Below are 17,193 nucleotides of genomic sequence, written 5' to 3'. Positions count from 1 at the left end.
AATTGAGTGCTATACTGAGGACAGGAGGAGCTATTTTGGAGAGATCAGAAATATGCTCCATTGAGAAACAATGTTCACAGAAAAAAGTTCAGTAATTCCACAAAACCTCCTGAGGGCTAACTCCAGTTGGGATTCTCCTGGTGTCCTGTGAAAGAGTTTTAAAATCTCTAATTTCAGGGTGCCTAGGTGGCTCAGTGGGTTAAATGTCTGCCTTCGGCTGAGGTCATGATCCCTGAGTCCATGATCTTGGAGTCCCGGGATCAAGCCCCATGTCGGGCTCCCTGCTCAGTGGGGAGTCTTCTTCTCCCTCTCCCTTGGCTCCTCCCCCTGCTTGTGTTCTGTCTCTCTCTCAAATAAATAAATAAAATCTTTTAAAAAATAAGTAATAAAATCTCTAATTTCAAGTAATAAAAATCAACGACTGAGAATGGCTGACACAGTTGGATGTTGGGCTCTTGTACATCCCTGAAGTATGAAACTGTGGAAGGTCTGATGAATCATTTTTCACTTCCGATGGCACCCATATATACAAGATTAAAAGGATGTCAGGTTCTTTAACCTATTACAAGGGGATGATTTAAGCACAAAAGCAAATAAAACTAAGAGGGACATTTCCCAGACCTCGAGGACACCAATTTGTTAATTTCCTCAACATAATGAGAAAATAGTATCTTAGTAAACTAATGAATAGGACACTCTTACTTTTTATAGTTCGTGAAAAGAGCCAAATAGAGAATCTAAGAGTTCTGGAAATTACTGGAAGACTTTAAAAACTGTGCTGTGTCCATGGTCTTCCTGATTTATACTGTGGGTAAATGCTGGCTGCAGAAACTTGAGGTCCCACTGCGCTGATGGGCATGGCTTTCTCAGCTTCCATGTGCTTTCCTAAAGCCAGGGGTTCCTCAGAGAGCCTTCTTCCCACAGCCCTGGGAGCTATGTGAGTTTGGCTTCTTTGCCTTCTCCATTCTCTGACAAAGTCTCCTTCCTTGGCTCACAGAGGAGGTTCCAGCCCAGCAATACTTGGAAATTGATGAGGTGACAACAGATAGTTTCAGAGTGACCTGGCATCCCCTTTCGGCTGATGAAGGGCAGCACAAGTTGATGTGGATTCCAGTATATGGTGGGAAGACTGAAGAAGTGAGTTGTCTGAAACAGACTGAAAAGTAATCTGGAGCATTTTCTCTGGAAGTGAATACCCACTGCACATTTGAGTTGGTCTTCACTTTAGAAGAGATTGAGAATCCCAGAAGTAATTAATATTTTGCCTGGCATGGAGTTTTATAAATGTCAAATCATATGATTTTTCTAAGATTAAAATGGCATTTTTTGGCTAGGGCCTTCATCATATATACAATATATTTTCAGGTCCTTTGACTTTCATAAACGACATTGAACAAAAAAAACTTCAACTGGTACTTTTGCAATATTAATAGCTTGTTTGTTGAGGGAATGGAAAGGAATTAGGTCTCTGCTTTGAATTTAAAATTGAATTCAATGGCCCTGGAGTTCTTTCTGCTTAGTTGTTTCTTGCTTATGCTGAGGATAACTTTTTTTCCTTTTTATTATTTTTTCTTAACTTTCACTTCTACTCCAGTAAACCCAGTTACTAAGCACCAAATGCTTTTCAGGTTCTCCTAAAAGAAGACCAAGACTCACATGTTATTGAAGGCCTGGAGCCCGGCACTGAATATGAAGTGTCGCTCTTGGCCATACTGGATGATGGGAGCGAGAGTGAGGTGGTGACCGCTGTGGGGACCACACGTAAGTGTCGGTCTGTTTGAGGGGACTTCACCAGTGGCCACCATCCATTCTGATACCCCCCCCCCGCCCAACTGGTTGCCTGCCCATCCACCTTATTCCTGCCTACAGAGGCTTCAATTTCTCTATGTCCCCCAGAGTTCTTCATGTGTCCTCACCTTTTTAATGAAACTGCTATGTGAAGCATATGAGAATCCTAGGCTATCACCATAAAGGCAGAGACCATATCTGTCTTGTTCACCATTATGTCCCCAGCAGTAGCATAGTGCTTGTTATATTTTAACTGTGCAATAAATACTTGTTGAATGGATGGATGGATGGGTAAAATAATTTATAAGTGAATAAATGAGTGAACAAATAAGCTGAGGGCAAGCATGTCCAAGAGCTTTTGGAATTTCCCAAGTCAATCTTGGTTCCAAGAATCTTGTATAAAATGCACTCACTGATTCATTCATCCCTTCATTTTTTAAATATGAGGTATTAACCACATATTAAATTTTCTTTGATGAGGTTCCCTGGAATCAGATTCTGAGACAGAAAATTGCATCCAGAAGGTTAATTGAAGACTGTAGTTGGGGAGATACATCTGTAAGGAAGTAAGGATGGCAGGATGAAGCATAGGGAGAAGCTAAAACTGAGCCTTTGGCTAATTCCGTGAGGAGTTCTGGACCTGGGATGACCCTCCGCAGTTGTCCCAAACTGAGTCAATGAGGCTGAGTCTTTGTATCCCTGCATCTCCAGTATTTGGAGGTGGGCCATCCCATAACAGAGTCTGTGACCTCAGGGGGAGGCAGTTCCCAGAGCTCTGAGCCATTGGCAGCCAGTATTCCAGAAGCTGGTGATGAATGTGTTGACCCTGAAGAGGGGCTCTGGGCGGAGAATCACACAACTGCTCCAATGCGCTGGTTGCCCAGGGTGAATACATGACATAGAAAATGCGCTTATTCTCTTCCTTGGTGGTCTTGTTTGGCTGCCCTTTCACAGCGTGATCTACAGCACTGTTTATTTTCCTTTAATTACCGTGGTTATGCCCCATTTCACAGTAACAGGAGGTTTCACAAAGTTATATGTGTAATTCAAATGTTTATATGAAGGCTAGTATCTGTGATTAGAAACATTACTTCTTTGGGGTTCAGTTTCCTTATCAGAAGAATAGATATCACATCTGCTTTATTTACAGCTCATTTCTTCTTTCTTCCAACCGGAGTCAAGATGGTTGGGAAAAACAAGTGAGATAATATAGGTGAAATTTTCTTTGAAAACTATAAAATGCTATACACAAATGTGTAGTTACGATCATTACAGAATTTTAAAGTAATGAATATTTTTTTAGTTGACAGTTTTTGGACCGAACCTTCTACGACCATAGCCCCCACCAGACCTGTGACGTCAGGTAAGGACAAATAGAATTTGTCCCCATTTACCCAGAAGAAAAGTTTGATTTAAACAGAAGTTATGTTGTCCCAGTTTTATTTATTTTACATTATTATTTAGGAATGGGGACTTCCAATTCAAATTTTATTCCTTTTAGAACCTCTCAAACTTCCCTTAGCCCTAAATGCCAATGAGTCTTTGGACTTCACTGTGACATCTCTATCTGTTCCATCTTTGTTTTGGGTTCCTATTTAGTCTTTCAGAGAATGTTCACATAGCACATCCCAGGAATCTATTCCTTCTCTTGATTACAGTGACTTCTATTGCCCTCTGTTGAGAATTACTCACATCATGGTGTCCTTGCATTTCTGTGGGTAACCGAGACCTGGCTGGTCTAATGGGCTCCCCACCTCAGCTATTTTCTCTTTCAACGTAACTTCCGCCTCCCCCACCCCCATTATGATACACCTTCCAACTAGCTGTCAGAGTCAACTAGGTGAAACACAAGTTTGATTATACCGCCTTTTTTCCCACCTAAAACCCTCAGTGGCTCTCCATCACCCATTCATTCATTCACTGATTCATTCATTGTCCAGTTAATCTTTATCGAGCCCTTCTTTAGCACAGTGCCCCAAATCTCTTTATCATGACATCCAAGATCCTTCTGCTTTTCTTCTTGGACTCAACCATATTTTCCAAGCTCTCCCATTTCCTCCTGCCATCTAGAACTCCTAGCCTTGAAGGTGAGACATTGCCTCTCATTCCCACTACCTGGTACCCTCCCCCAATTTTGCCTGCTAAATGTCACTCTCTTCCCTCCTCTGTGACTTTTACTATTTTTGTCAAGTGTTCACCCCTGTATATCTCAAAGGCCTAACACGGTCTGACATAAAGGAAACACTCAGTGAATGTTTGCTGCATGAATGGATGAATGAAGAGAAGAAAGAATCACTGGAGAAGGACAGAGTGAAATGAAGTCAGATGGGATAAAGGAGGGAGCCAGCATCTCGGGAGAGGAGAAGGAGTATGTTAGAGAGCATGGTTGAAGGGGTTTGGACAGATATCAGAGGAAGGATAATATCCACATGGGCTGAATGGATAGAGGCAGCCATGGTGAGAGACGTGTGCTTTGAGTGATGAGTGTTGAAATAGAAATGAGGGACCAAATGAATAGGCTGTATGTTGGATGCTGGATCATACACTGAGGGTGACCCCATCTGGTCCCTCATTTTTGCTTCTCCAGCAGAGCACTGGTGGGAGGTGTTCGTGGGCATGCTCCCCTGGAGGCTCCCCTTGCCCAAGGACTTCTCCCCAGTTCCCTTTACTGATACATATATATATATAGTTTTGAGGGGTCCATGGTCCACCTTGTAAGTATCTCTTAAACTCATTTCTATCTGCTACCCGTAGATATGATGCCCACCCCCACCCCGCCATTAACCACCAGAGCTTAATTGTTCTTCATATGACTCTACATTAGAGAGATATATTAAGTGATACTTGTTGCCATGTCCGCAGACGGTCTCTAGAGCTCATTTTGGGATATGATGGGTTAAAAGTTCTTTAATCCTTGGTTGTGCTTATTCCAGTTTTCCGAACGGGAATCAGAAACCTGGTTGTAGATGACGAAACCACTTCTAGCCTGCGGGTAAAATGGGACATTTCAGACAGCAGCGTGCAGCAGTTCAGGGTGACCTACCTGACTGCTCAAGGGGACCATGCGGAAGAAGTGGTAGGAACGGTCTGTATACGTACAACTGCCTAGAAACCATGCAGTTCCCTGACTAACAGAGCTAGTGAGGCTGTCTCCAGAGATCTGTGCAAGCTGGACTGCTCATTTCTTGGTGACTCTACCATCTCCAGAAACTAACGTTTTCTGTTCATGCAGACTTCCCTACTGGTTTCTTGATGACCTTTCTATCTCCAAAACTAGCTCCACGTATGACTTGCTTCAAATTGAGAAAGTTTCTGAACCTTGTCTCCCATGCTACTTCTGCTGCCCTGACAATTCGTTAGAGCACCAAAGTTGGGTCATACGTCGTCCACTGCATACCGTCACTGTGTGTATATACAGTTGACCCTCGAACAACATGGGTTCGAATTGCACAGGTCCACTTATATGTGGATTTTTTTTTTTTGATAAATACAATACAGTCCTGTGTATGTATTTTCTCTTCATACACAGTCCTGTGTATGTATGTATGTCCTGTGTATGTATTTTCTCCTCATAACATTTTTTTCTAGCTGACTTCATAGTAAGAATATACCATGTAATACATACAACATACAAAAATATGTGTTAATCAACTTTTTACACAAATCGGTAGGGCTTCTGGTCAACAGAAGGCTATTGGTAGTTAAGTTTTAGGGGAGTCAAAAGTTATACATGGATTTTGGACTGTGCAGGGGCTCACCAGCCCTAATACCTGTGTCGTTCAAGGATCAACCACACACATATATAAACTTCTAACATATAGACTTTTAATATATACACATATACTAAACTTCTTTGCCCTTGGGAATATGATTAAAAGTTTCTATGCAAAGCATGCATGAAAGGTTGTCTTTATGTAGTTGAAGTGTTCCTAATAAGATAACATCCATTAATACATAGTTATGTTTTTCACTGACATCAACTCATTTTCAGCAGTTTTATAGTCATTTCTAACTTATTCTTAAATCTGACTATTTCCCTAAGGGGATTTGGATTTTTATATGCTGAGTTTTCTTTGTTTCATCTAATTTGTTTTTCTTTATTAGAAACCTGGGTACACTTTGAGTCATGGTCTTCCCGTGTTTTCTTAATTTACACCATATCATTCCTTTTATTCAAGAACCTGAACATTGTTTCCTGGACGTACTTCCTATCAGACCAGATAACTCCAGTTTGCATCTAAAGGAAATTTTTCTTTTTAGTCATGGACTATGCCTTCTTTAACCTCATTACTTGTATTTCTTGCCCCCTGCTGCATTATTTTGAGACACTCTAGGAAAGACATCTCCAAATTCATTATTGCTCAATGAATAACATTATTATCCTTTGTTCGTCCTCCTTATGTATAAAGGCCTTTGATGAAAAATTATTTTTATTTATGTGCTTACATAAACAATTATTTGAGCCTAAAATTGTCTCAGGAAAGTATTTAATTTCAGGCTGATAGAGGACTTGTTACAGAGCACAGTGATACCCTTTGGAATAAGTCACGTGCACGGTGAATAACCAGAAGGTCCACGAAATTGGTCTGGGGTACTTTTAGAGGTTGATGGACACTTAAACAAATTAAATTGAGTTATAAATTCACTCAGATCATACATTTCAAACGACCCACGATTGAAAAATTCAAAATAAAATTGTACTTAACAATGGTAACTAGGGACATAATTTGGATGTTTCATTTTCCCTGTTACTGTCCCATATTTTAATTTAGTTCCTAAAAATGAGACCCATAAAAACTTCCCAGAGTAAGAGTTTTGTTTTTTATTTCTACTCTTTCCAAGAAACATATTAAGCTTCTTGCTAAATTATCTTGCAATTTGGAAAGACTAACAATTTAATCTCATGCATGTACTTGTAAGTTATGCAAGGTAAAGTAATAATATTTACTTTGGGTTGTCTCTAGATAATAGTCCCTTTGCTAGTTTCTTTCATTTCACACTGTTTATTTTGAAACACTTGGACACCTACATGAAGGAAAAAAAAGACCAAAAGTCTGAAACACACATGTGGCCCCAGTTAAGCAAACCCTTCATAAAAATGAAAAATATTGATAAATTTGGTGGTGATTATTTACTGTGCAGAAGTGTTTTTGCTAAACCGAAGAAAGTACTGTGGAATTTTAAATATCAAGCTCCTCTACCGAATTCCACTTGAATTGGATTTGTACACACTTAATTTACAGGCATATTTTCAGGGACCCAACTGAGGATTAACTGAGAATTTATATCTCAGTGTTTAGGAAATGTTACTTCTACATAAGTGTATTATTATTATTAGAGACCGAAAGTGGGTGCATCTAGATTTAGATTATAAAACAAAAATAGGGTAAGCAGTTGCAAATCTGTATCAAAATTCAAAGGCCTTGAACTCCCAACACCAAATGAGTATCTTTAAGTAATAATGCACGACAGAGAGAGAGAGCTAAAGCACATTATAAAAGTGAGAAAGTTGTGTCAAGATAAGAGAAATGCCTCTTACCGTCTTACCAAATTTTCCTTAACTATAAAAGCTGATCAGATTTGCTTGAGGAAATGATCAAATGAGAGCATCGTATACATCTGTAACATTAGTAAACAAAGTAAAACTTACTTCAGTATATGGAAAACAAGGAGAATTCAATTTCCTTTTCCAGTCGAGTAAGTGAAGTATTCATATATTTGCTAAACCTAATCAAATCTACCAAATATTTCCAAAAAAGAGCTTTTGAACTTGCAGAAAGTAAAGCTCCTTGACCGGCAATGACTTTGCCCTGAATTTGTTGTCAGAGTATGGAGGCCTCACACTTCTTTATTTGTGAAAGGCTGATCAGGATTTCAGACTTTTCTAGAGCTGAGATGTCAACATCCATAACCATGACCTGAATTCTGATTTGCAAGAAATGTTCCAAAACACGTATACTCAGTGTGTGGCTCTGTCTCCTACAAGATAAGTTCAGATACTAAGATTAAGCTTTTAGAAACATTTATAGCGATTTGACAATCCTGCAACATCCAAGGACATGATTATTTTTTCCAGAAATTTTGTTTTACTGTATTTTATAAAAATATTAGTCTTCAATAGGTTGGAATTAAAATGGCAGCGCCAAATCTACCCAGCCCCCTACCACAGATAGCATTTGACTCACTGTCTAGACACAGTTTTATAAGGTGGGAACACAATGAGATGCAGGGAACCCTATTTCTACCGATGAGATCCAGGCTGCTCCGAACAACTTTGGGCAATAATGGAGCCAGACATGAAGTTCCATTTCTAAAAGAAGATTTAAAATGTGAAAGTTCAGTGGTTAGGTTTGCATCTCATTTAATCGTAAGCGTCTTTTATAGAATTGTTTTATAAACAAAACTGCCGTCTGCTGTGATCTGCTGCATCTGTTTTTAGTAAGAGCCCATCTTTACCCTGCTCTGTGCAAACAAGCAGAGGCCAAGCAGAAGGAACTTTGCATTCCCAAGAGGAGATTTACATTTTATTCTTGGAAATGAATATCATTAGGGTAAAAAGGTTCAAGCGGTGTAGCCACATGAAGCACGGTGTAGTGGTTAAAGCAAGGCTCAGGCTAGATATCCTGGATTTCAGGATGGCTTCTTTACTCAATAGCTTGTAGGCCTCAGTTTCCCCATATGTAAAACTCATGTAAGGTTACTCCTTACCTCAAAAAGTTGCTATATTAAAATTCTTAGGGTAGCACCTGGCGCATAGTAATTGCTGGGTAAAAGATGACTATGATTATAAACCACAGCAACTACTTCCTAACAAGCTCAGTGATTCCTCTAAAACGGCTCTATTGCTTTTCAGAATTCCACCGTCTAAATGTGATTGGTTCCAAGCCCATGCACTTCTCAGTTTGAAAGATGACCTTATTTAAGGAGTATCAACATGGGTGGTTTGCTAAACAGACAGCTTGGACTGAATGCCCAGGCTCTGTGTTTCAGAGGAGTTCTATTTAAAAGAAGTGCCCTGAAGGAAGCTACATTGATGGGGTAATGCAAGTCAGGGCAACCCCTGTTCTTCCTTTACCTGTCCTTAATTCCAGGCTTATTTAACTCATTCGAGAATAAAGCAGAGCTCTTTAAAAAAAAATCTTCCTCCTGGGTCCACATCCATACAACCCTGTAGTATATTTCAGTGTCCCTTTCATCCAAGGAGTAAAATCATACTAATTCAATATAAAATCACCTAATTCAGACTTCCTTGTTAACAGTATATTTTAGAAAATTGCTTCTAGAGCTTAGCAGTACCTTAGCAACAGCTGCTTCTGGGTTCAACTCGAGGCTTCCTAGGGCTTATTCCATGATTTATAGGTCTCTTCCCTCATCCAGAAGTAGACAGCACAGCCCTTTGCCTGCTGGCATTCTACCCAGCCCTTGAGTCAGAAAGCGTCTCCAGCTGTCCCGGTCTTGTGACTCCTTTAAACACGTTTGGGTTAGTTCTTAGATCTTACTTAGCATTTTTCCAGCCATGATTAAGTTCCTCAAATGGCCTAGAGATGGGCCAGCATCTGACTGCAGAATCAGAGGCAGAAAGTCTTGTGGTTTTAACATTGAGAACATGTGGCTTTTCTGGTCCATATGCTCTTTGGGGGGATACCAGAATTTACACTACTGAGCTACGTGGAGTGTTACACCAATGCTTGTGCAGTGTGGACCTCACCCCTGCATTTCCGTTTTTGTCGCCTTGAGAGGTAGAGTGATGGTGATTTCAGATTGAGGAAGACATCTCCTTTTAGAAATAAAAAAGCTGCCTCAGTTTTTAGTCCTACTGGTAACTCTGTTTTGCTCTGGAAAATGCGGATTTAATGTGTGGTTCTGTTGTTCTTGGCTAGTTTCCATTCTTTTCTAAAGGGCTGGGATGGGATTATGTCTGAGAGAGTAAAGAACGGAAGGCTGAATTTTCAAGAGGATACTTAAGTGGAATAAAAAATGATAAGCAGGCTGGGTTGTAGAATGAACCCTCCTAAGCTATAAATGCCTGCTTTCCAAAAAATGATGATTCTCACTTCTGGGTACTTTACAAATGCTGAAAAGATGTTGAGAGAAGACTATTCATCAGAGCCTAATTGCTTCAAATTTAAACCTGCTTTAGAGGTTATAAGCTGAGGGCTGCTGTGAGGGCAATTCCAGAGAGAAATGCTTTTGCATGCATGCCTCTTTTTCTCAAGCACATTGCCTTGCTTCTGATTATTTCCAAGTCCCCATAGTCCTGCTCCATTAGTAGACCAGCAGGAATAAAGGTCTTAAGTAGCACCATGGTCCTTTGTTTTTCTCTTCAGGTTATGGTGCCTGGAAGCCAGAACAATCTCCTTCTGAAGCCTCTGCTTCCCAATACTGAGTACAAAGTCACGGTGACTCCCATCTACGATGATGGAGAAGGTGTCAGCGTCTCTGCCCCTGGAAAAACCTGTGAGTGAAGCCTTCTCTCTGTGCCTACTAGCTGACTAATTAATTGAAAATACCCATCCCCTGCAGTGTGCCCCGAAAACCACAGTGGAGTGTGGTAAAAAGAGCAAAAGAGATTGAGAGACAGAAAAATCTGAATCTTGTCTCCACCCAGGCAAGCTGTATGGCTTTGGGCAAGGTGAGCAAGCTGCTCTGGGCTTCAGTTTTCTCGTGTGTAAAAGCTAAGATTTAACAAACTACGTCTTCCTCTCCAACATCTAATTCATCACAAGTCCTGTTGATTCTCCGAGATGTGTTCTGCGGGCCAGTCCTCTTTTGTCTTAATCTGACGGCTCTGCCCTGATCCACACCTCACTCTCTGTCACTAAAATGAACGCTTCCACTCTTTGATCCTTCATTCTCCTCCCAGCAGCTCGAGAAGCTTCTCAAAATACCAGTCAGCTCATGTCAGACCTCTGTGTCAGGTCTCCCAATGGCCTCCCATTGTACTCGGGATAAAATCCAGCATCCTTCCCATGGCCCTACAAGGTGCTCTAAGACCTGGACCCCACCAATTTCCTTAATCTCACCTCCTAACAAGTGTCCCAGCCATACCTCCTTTCCTTCTCTTCACTGGACATTTTAAGCTTGTTCCTGCCTTAGGACTGATGTACTATTCCTCCCATACAGAATATCCTTCCCCAGATGTCTGCATTTTGGGCTTTTTCTTGCCATTTTGGTTCCAGCTCAAAGTCACCTCCTCAGGCTTTTCTGACCACTCCATGCAAAGGAGCTCCCACTCTCTAAGCTCTCAGCCTGTTCTTTGGTTGTTGTTTTGTTGTTGTTGTTTTATCATGTTATGGCACTAATGACTACCTGATATTTTCCTGTTTACTCATGTATTTGTCTATTGTCTGTCTCCCTCCCCTGGAGAGCAGCATCATGAGAGGCCAGAACCTCATCCATACTGTTTGCCTTTTCATGCAAAGCTCCTACGGTGCTGGGTGGCTCAGAGGGGGCATCACTCAGTGTTCTTTTGGGTGACTTGGCCATGACGGTCAAGCAAGGAGCATACCCCAAGAAGCACACCGTTGGTTAAAGGCACTACAAAGTCTTAGCTGTCTTCATTGCTGCCTGGTTGTCTGTATTTGCATGAACTACCTCAGAACCCAGTGGCTTCAAATAGGAACCATTTTATTCTAGTGCCTGATTTTATAGGTCAGGAAATTAGGCCAGGCTTGCTGGAAATTCTCCTCCATGTGGTATGGATTAAGGTCACCTGGTGGCTGGGTTGGTCTAGAGCATCCAAAACAACTTTACCCACATGTCTGGCTGGCATGTTGGTGGGGACACTTGGAAGGCTGGACTCAGCTGAGCCTCTCTCTTTCCATGTGGTCTCCGAGCCTCTCCATGGACTGTTTCCAGCAGGAGAATCATAGTTCTTACATGATGACTCAGGACTCTAAGAGCAAGAGTTCCAAGAGGTGGAAAGTGGGAACTGTCATGACAGTTAAGGGCTATGTTTGGCCCTGGTACAGAGTCACTTCTGCTGTAGTCTGTTGGGTGAGGTATTCATAGAACCCACCCAAATTCAAAGGGAGGGCCATAGCCTCCACCACTCAATGGGAGGAGGGTAAAAATCCTGCACCCATCTTTAATCCACCACAGTTACCAACCAGTTATGCATGACTGGGTGCAGAATGGTGGCACGGCCTGAATTCTGTAGTTGGGCACTTAAGTGTGACTTCTTCAAGTAAGTATACAAGTCCTGAAAATTCTGTAGCTGCTGGTTTAAAATAAGCACAGTGAATTCTGTTGTTCTGAGTCGGTTTTGGATTATTTTTAACACTCAAATATTCTATAAAGTTACTGTAAACCCTGCCACTGTGGGGAGGGAGGGAAAGGGAAGGAAGGGAGGCAGCGGGGAGGTAGTTGGGCTCCATCTAACTGCTGCTGACGTGGGCTCAAAGATCTACTTTTAACTGTCCTATGTTAAAAATTAGCATAATTTGTAAAAGACTTTCATGATGAGCAAATATATGCACTCACACAAACAGAAACCATTTAAAGACTTAAATCTTATTGCAGAAATACCACCACATATAACAATTATCTGTATAGTAGAATTATTTCAAGGTGTTGGTAGAGGATCTTCCTATTATAAGCAATAGTCAACACAGCTACATTCCATCAACAGTAACAGAAATGATGATAGTATCTGTCAATATGCACAGTGGTTTACAAAGGTTCTCCATATAAATGGCTTAATGTTTTAATAAAAAATTGGTAAACAATAATATATAGTTTTGAACAATATAGGCGATATGAAGATGAAAGCAAAAAAAAAAAAAAAATCATCAGAATCTTCCCTCCTGGAGTTACCATCATTACCATGGTGTGAGCACCCTGGATATTGCTGTACAAACATACTTTGATAGTGGAACACAGTGGTGTGTAGACAGAAATGTTTAATAAACACTATTTGATTCAGTTTTACTCAAAATAAACTGAAGAAAAAAGAATGAGAATGACCTTGAATGAACTACTGATCTTCACATGAAAGTGTTTCACCACAAGAATTAATCTTCTACATATTTAATGTTTAGAACAACCATAGACTCTCAAAATCTCACTGTGTGTTTTAATACATTTTTACTTGTAAATATTTTTAACATTATGGGAAGCTAGCTTAGATTTTGTTAACAGTGTAGTTTGTAAAGATGGAAACTACACTAAACCACTGGTTTTCCTTTTCTCTGCTCAGTGCCGCCCTCCGGTCCCCAAAACTTACGGGTCTCAGAAGAATGGTATAACAGGTTGCGCATTACATGGGATCCCCCATCTTCCCCTGTAAAGGGCTATAGGATTGTCTACAAACCTGTTAGTGGTAAGTAATGCTTTGTAAAAAAATATTGTTACCATGATTAGGGATCTGAAATGGTTTTCAAGATAAGTTATTTTTGTTTTGATTTTTTTATCTTTGCTTTTATCTTTAGTTTTGAGAAGTGGGGAGGGTCCTAACTTTTTTGAAAAAAAATTTTTTTCCTTGTATGGTTAGTGTTAGGATAGATGTTATCAGAACAATGATGTTATGACTCCACCTAAAAAATGATTGGGCATATTTATGAGCAGAATACACACTTGTTATGCCCCTAACCTAGGCGCACGCCAGACAAGGAGCCAGCCGAAGGATGCCTTGACTCGGTAGGAGTAGGAAGCTTCTATGGCTCGGTGGATATATAAGCCCTAAACATGCAGAATCTCTAATTTCTAATTCCTCTTCTATCTCTTCTTGGAGTAGTAGGAAAAAGTTGGCTTACCAACTTTTTAGTCTCTTCGTTTTGGAAACTGTATTGGAAACTGTATAAAATTTGGAAACTGTATAAATTTCATCAAAGCCCTAAGCTTGTGGTTGTAAAATGCTTTTCCATCAGCCTCTAAGCCGCCTGGATGAGGAGATCTCTCTCCCTCCTTACCTGCCACATCTTTCCATCCTGAAAGCGGGAGAATGGCGCAAACAGGGGGCAATTATGGCCTTGGTCCAGATGTCTGGAGAGATGAGGCACCTGTTACACTATCAACTCCTGACATTAAGCATTTCTGGGAAGTTTAAACAGAAAACTAAAAATAGATATTAGAGGGGTCTTGTCCATTTTCTGGACTTGGGCCTTCAACTCTGATTATTCATAAGAAAGGGGTTCTCTAATTATGTTTACTGATTTGGCAAGAAAATTTAAAGAGTATTCTTTCAACCATTAGAAATCTCTTTCTGCCTTCAAAGAGCACATGAGGCTCAATGTGTCATCTGAAATGTTGCTCTTGCCTCTGGAACACTTTTCAGCTTTTTTTTACTGCGTTCTATTATCCAGGTCCATACAAGTAAAATACCCCCACCTCCAATTTCTCCAGACAGACATCTCTATGAACTGAAAATAAAATAGCAAGAATATACCATGGATGCACTGGCTTGCTCAAGACTGATTCTTTGCGATCCATCACCAATTTTGTGCTTGCTTTTCTTTAGGCCTGAAGCATGTGTTAATTCATAAAACAACCTTGCTAGATTCGTTCTTTGGACCATTTTGTAAATACTTATCAGATTTTCTGAGGGAAAATAGCTTTGTTTTAGGCTGGTGATTGTCAAGTGATGCAATTTTGCTGCCCAACAGAGAGATTTTTGATTGCTACAACTTGGGAGGGTGAGGGGTTGCTATGGGCATCTGGCAGGTACTGTTAAGCATCTTACGAGTCACAGTACCTCCCCTTGCCCCCTGCCATCCCAGAATTAAGAATTGTCCAGCCCAAAATGTCCATAGCACTGAGGTTGAGAACTCTTGCTTTAAGTTAAGTGGAAGAATTGTATGTGGTCATTAGAGTTAAGATTTTCGTGCATGAGAAAATCACTACTGAGATAACATGTACGTATAGAAATATATAAATACGTTGTTGGGAGGGGGTTCTGAAGTAAAGTAAGGAGTATTTTAGGAACTTGTTAGTAACTCAGAACTCTTAAAGTATGAGCGCAGATGGGAAAATGCAGGAGGTAAATAAGTTTGTATAGGAATGCTTTTAATGCTAAATCAAAGACTCCACCGGGCTGAAAAAGAGGTGAAAATGTAAAGACACTGAAGAAGCCAGTTGGTCAAGGGCCTTGGAATAATAGTGTCATCTGTCTGTTCTTAAAAATGCTCAGAGGAGGGGATGGGACTGGTGGTGGTAACATTTATGCTGGACCCCCATGTGGCAAGGTATAGCACAGCGTCCAAGGTAAAATCTGCTGCTCCTGTCTCTTGCGTGCCTGCTGGGGACAAGGTTGGGTGTCTGAGAAGGGACAATTGAGAATGACTTCTTTAGTTTGGCAAGTGCCCCAAAGCCTACAAAGCCTGTGGCAGTGTAGTAGCTCCACTGTGACAACCTTACAATATGGCAGATGGTGGATTGTGAGGTGGACCAGCTTCTCTGAATAAGCACTAGGGAAACAACCGTATTTGAGGGAAAGGACTAGATCCCTAAAAAAAGCCCTAGCGTGGTAGTCAGGTATGTCTGTCTCAGAGCCAGATGGGGCTAGGTTCAAACCCCAGCTCTGCTGATTATCTTCTACGTAATCCTGGGCAACTGAAACACAGTCGAACCAGTACAATTCCCGTCAGGAGTGTTTCCATTTTTCCATATTCCGGTGTAACTGAAATCACTCTTTCTCCTTTAGTTGCTGGCCCAACCCTGGAAACTTTTGTGGGAGCTGACATTAACACCATTCTTATCACAAACCTCCTCAGCGGAATGGACTACAATGTGAAAATATTTGCCTCCCAGGCCTCGGGCTTCAGCGACGCTCTGACGGGCGTGGTGAAAACACGTAAGACTGATGTCCCGTTGCCTCAGCCCCTGCATGTGGTTTTGCTGCTTTGTTTTCACTGTAACTCAACCCCTGCTTCAACTTGGCGGTTGGTTTTTGTTTTCCTCAGCATTGCCCTTTCTGGATGGTGTTTCATGGAAAGAAAGGTGTGCTCCTCGCTCAGGGCTGTAGTTCAGCGTCCTGGTTGGCAGGCTGAACATCAGAACCTGGCATTCAAACATACTTGATGGTGGCAGATAGGATTTCCTTCTGGAAAAGGAAGGAATTTGGCATTTTTCACATTAGGTGAAATTTTCCAACCAGCCTGTAGCCTGACATGGCCAACGCCAGTCAAAGTTGGGCTGGAGGGGGTTGGGGGTGGGGGAGGTTTGCCTTTTCTCAAAGTCTTTGCCCCTCCCCCCTTATGTGAACACACACACACATGCACGTGCATGTGCACACACACACATACACACACTTGCCATCCATAAAAGATACAAAAAGGACTTTCTTCTGTACCTTTTAAGGGTTTTCATGCTGTCTGCCTACCATCTGGGACTTCTCATTGGCATATACCACTTCCAGACAGCCATGGTATAAGGCAATGTTTTCCAAACTCCAGCACGTATGTTCCATATTCCTCATGTTTGCTATCCTTCCACACCATCTGTTTAATATATTTCTTTAAATCGACTTACAATTTTTTTTACCTTAAATACTTTTCAAAGCCCACGTAATTATCCTAATACACATTCAAGATAATACGAAAATAATGAAAATAAACATGGTGTGGCTGTATGCTCATTCAAATCATGCTGAGTGCTCTCAGCTGTGCGAGCCCCACACCTGAGAAGGACAATCAAAAGTAGAAGTCTTAAATCTGCCACTTATTAGCTGTCGCCTTGAGCAAATGACTTAACTTCTCTGAGCTCAACTCTAGAATGAAGATAATAGGCTAATTGTGAGGCTTGCAGAAATAATGGGTAAAATGTCTGCCCTATGGCAAGCGCTAGTGAGTAACCATTATTATTATTGTAATAATTGTGCTTTATACCCTTGGCCCATAAGTCACTCTCATCCCTCATCAAATAATTTATCTGATGAATAGAATGCTGCAAGAATGGGGCATATATTAAATCAGACCCCAAGCCACCTATTTTGGCCACCTACATGTTAGATAGGGCCAGGCTTTTCACTAGAGGAGGCTTCCTGAATCTTTTGGTATGGATTATCTTAAGACCTTAAAGGCTGGATTACAGAATCACTTTAATCTCAAAAGACATAATCTCAAAAGACATAGTCTTCAACGGATCTAGGCAGATGTTGGCCTGTGGTTCTGATCTTGTACTTGGCTGGTGCAGTGATGCCATTCTGGGCCCTAGGGTAACCTCCAAGGGGTTTTCCTGTTGTTCTGTTGTAGCAATGCCACTGCCCTTCCTTAGGAGCCCCCTAGACTCCCCTGCACACTTTCCCTCCCCCTCTCCTCCTTTCATTGGCTTATCTTCATTTTCCTCTCTAGATCACTCTTTCTCTCAGGACCACTTTTTCTGTCTCTGTGATTTTTTTCTTGGCCTCTCTTTTCCATGCTCTGTCTTGTGTCTTTCTATCCTCTTTTCTCTGCTTCTCTTCTTCTGTCC

The 17,193-nt window shown here is 41.1% G+C and overlaps 1 protein-coding gene across 8 annotated transcripts in view; it reads left to right on the top strand.

The window, feature by feature from the left end:
* Positions 1-17,193, top strand: part of COL14A1 (collagen type XIV alpha 1 chain) — a 196,505-nt gene that overhangs the window by 71,019 nt on the left and 108,293 nt on the right. For 5 of the 8 annotated variants that reach the window (XM_088023091.1, XM_088023097.1, XM_028090855.2 and 2 more), the window contains 7 exons: positions 998-1,137; positions 1,629-1,761; positions 3,092-3,151; positions 4,722-4,873; positions 10,116-10,245; positions 12,986-13,108; positions 15,428-15,577. In XM_088023091.1, the coding sequence (XP_087879217.1) occupies positions 998-1,137; positions 1,629-1,761; positions 3,092-3,151; positions 4,722-4,873; positions 10,116-10,245; positions 12,986-13,108; positions 15,428-15,577 (888 nt within the window). Of the gene's footprint in view, positions 1-997; positions 1,138-1,628; positions 1,762-3,091; positions 3,152-4,721; positions 4,874-8,338; positions 8,348-10,115; positions 10,246-12,985; positions 13,109-15,427; positions 15,578-17,193 lie in introns of all 8 variants that reach the window. The other 3 variants (XM_088023094.1, XM_088023092.1, XM_088023095.1) reach the window with 2 other exon arrangements.

This window comes from Eumetopias jubatus, unplaced genomic scaffold (assembly GCF_037043125.1).
Source record: "Eumetopias jubatus isolate StellerSeaLion01/CBP00866 unplaced genomic scaffold, mEumJub1_p1.0 scaffold_4, whole genome shotgun sequence".
In the NCBI taxonomy this organism is placed as follows: domain Eukaryota; kingdom Metazoa; phylum Chordata; class Mammalia; order Carnivora; family Otariidae; genus Eumetopias; species Eumetopias jubatus.
This window is presented reverse-complemented; position numbering and strand designations above follow the sequence as displayed.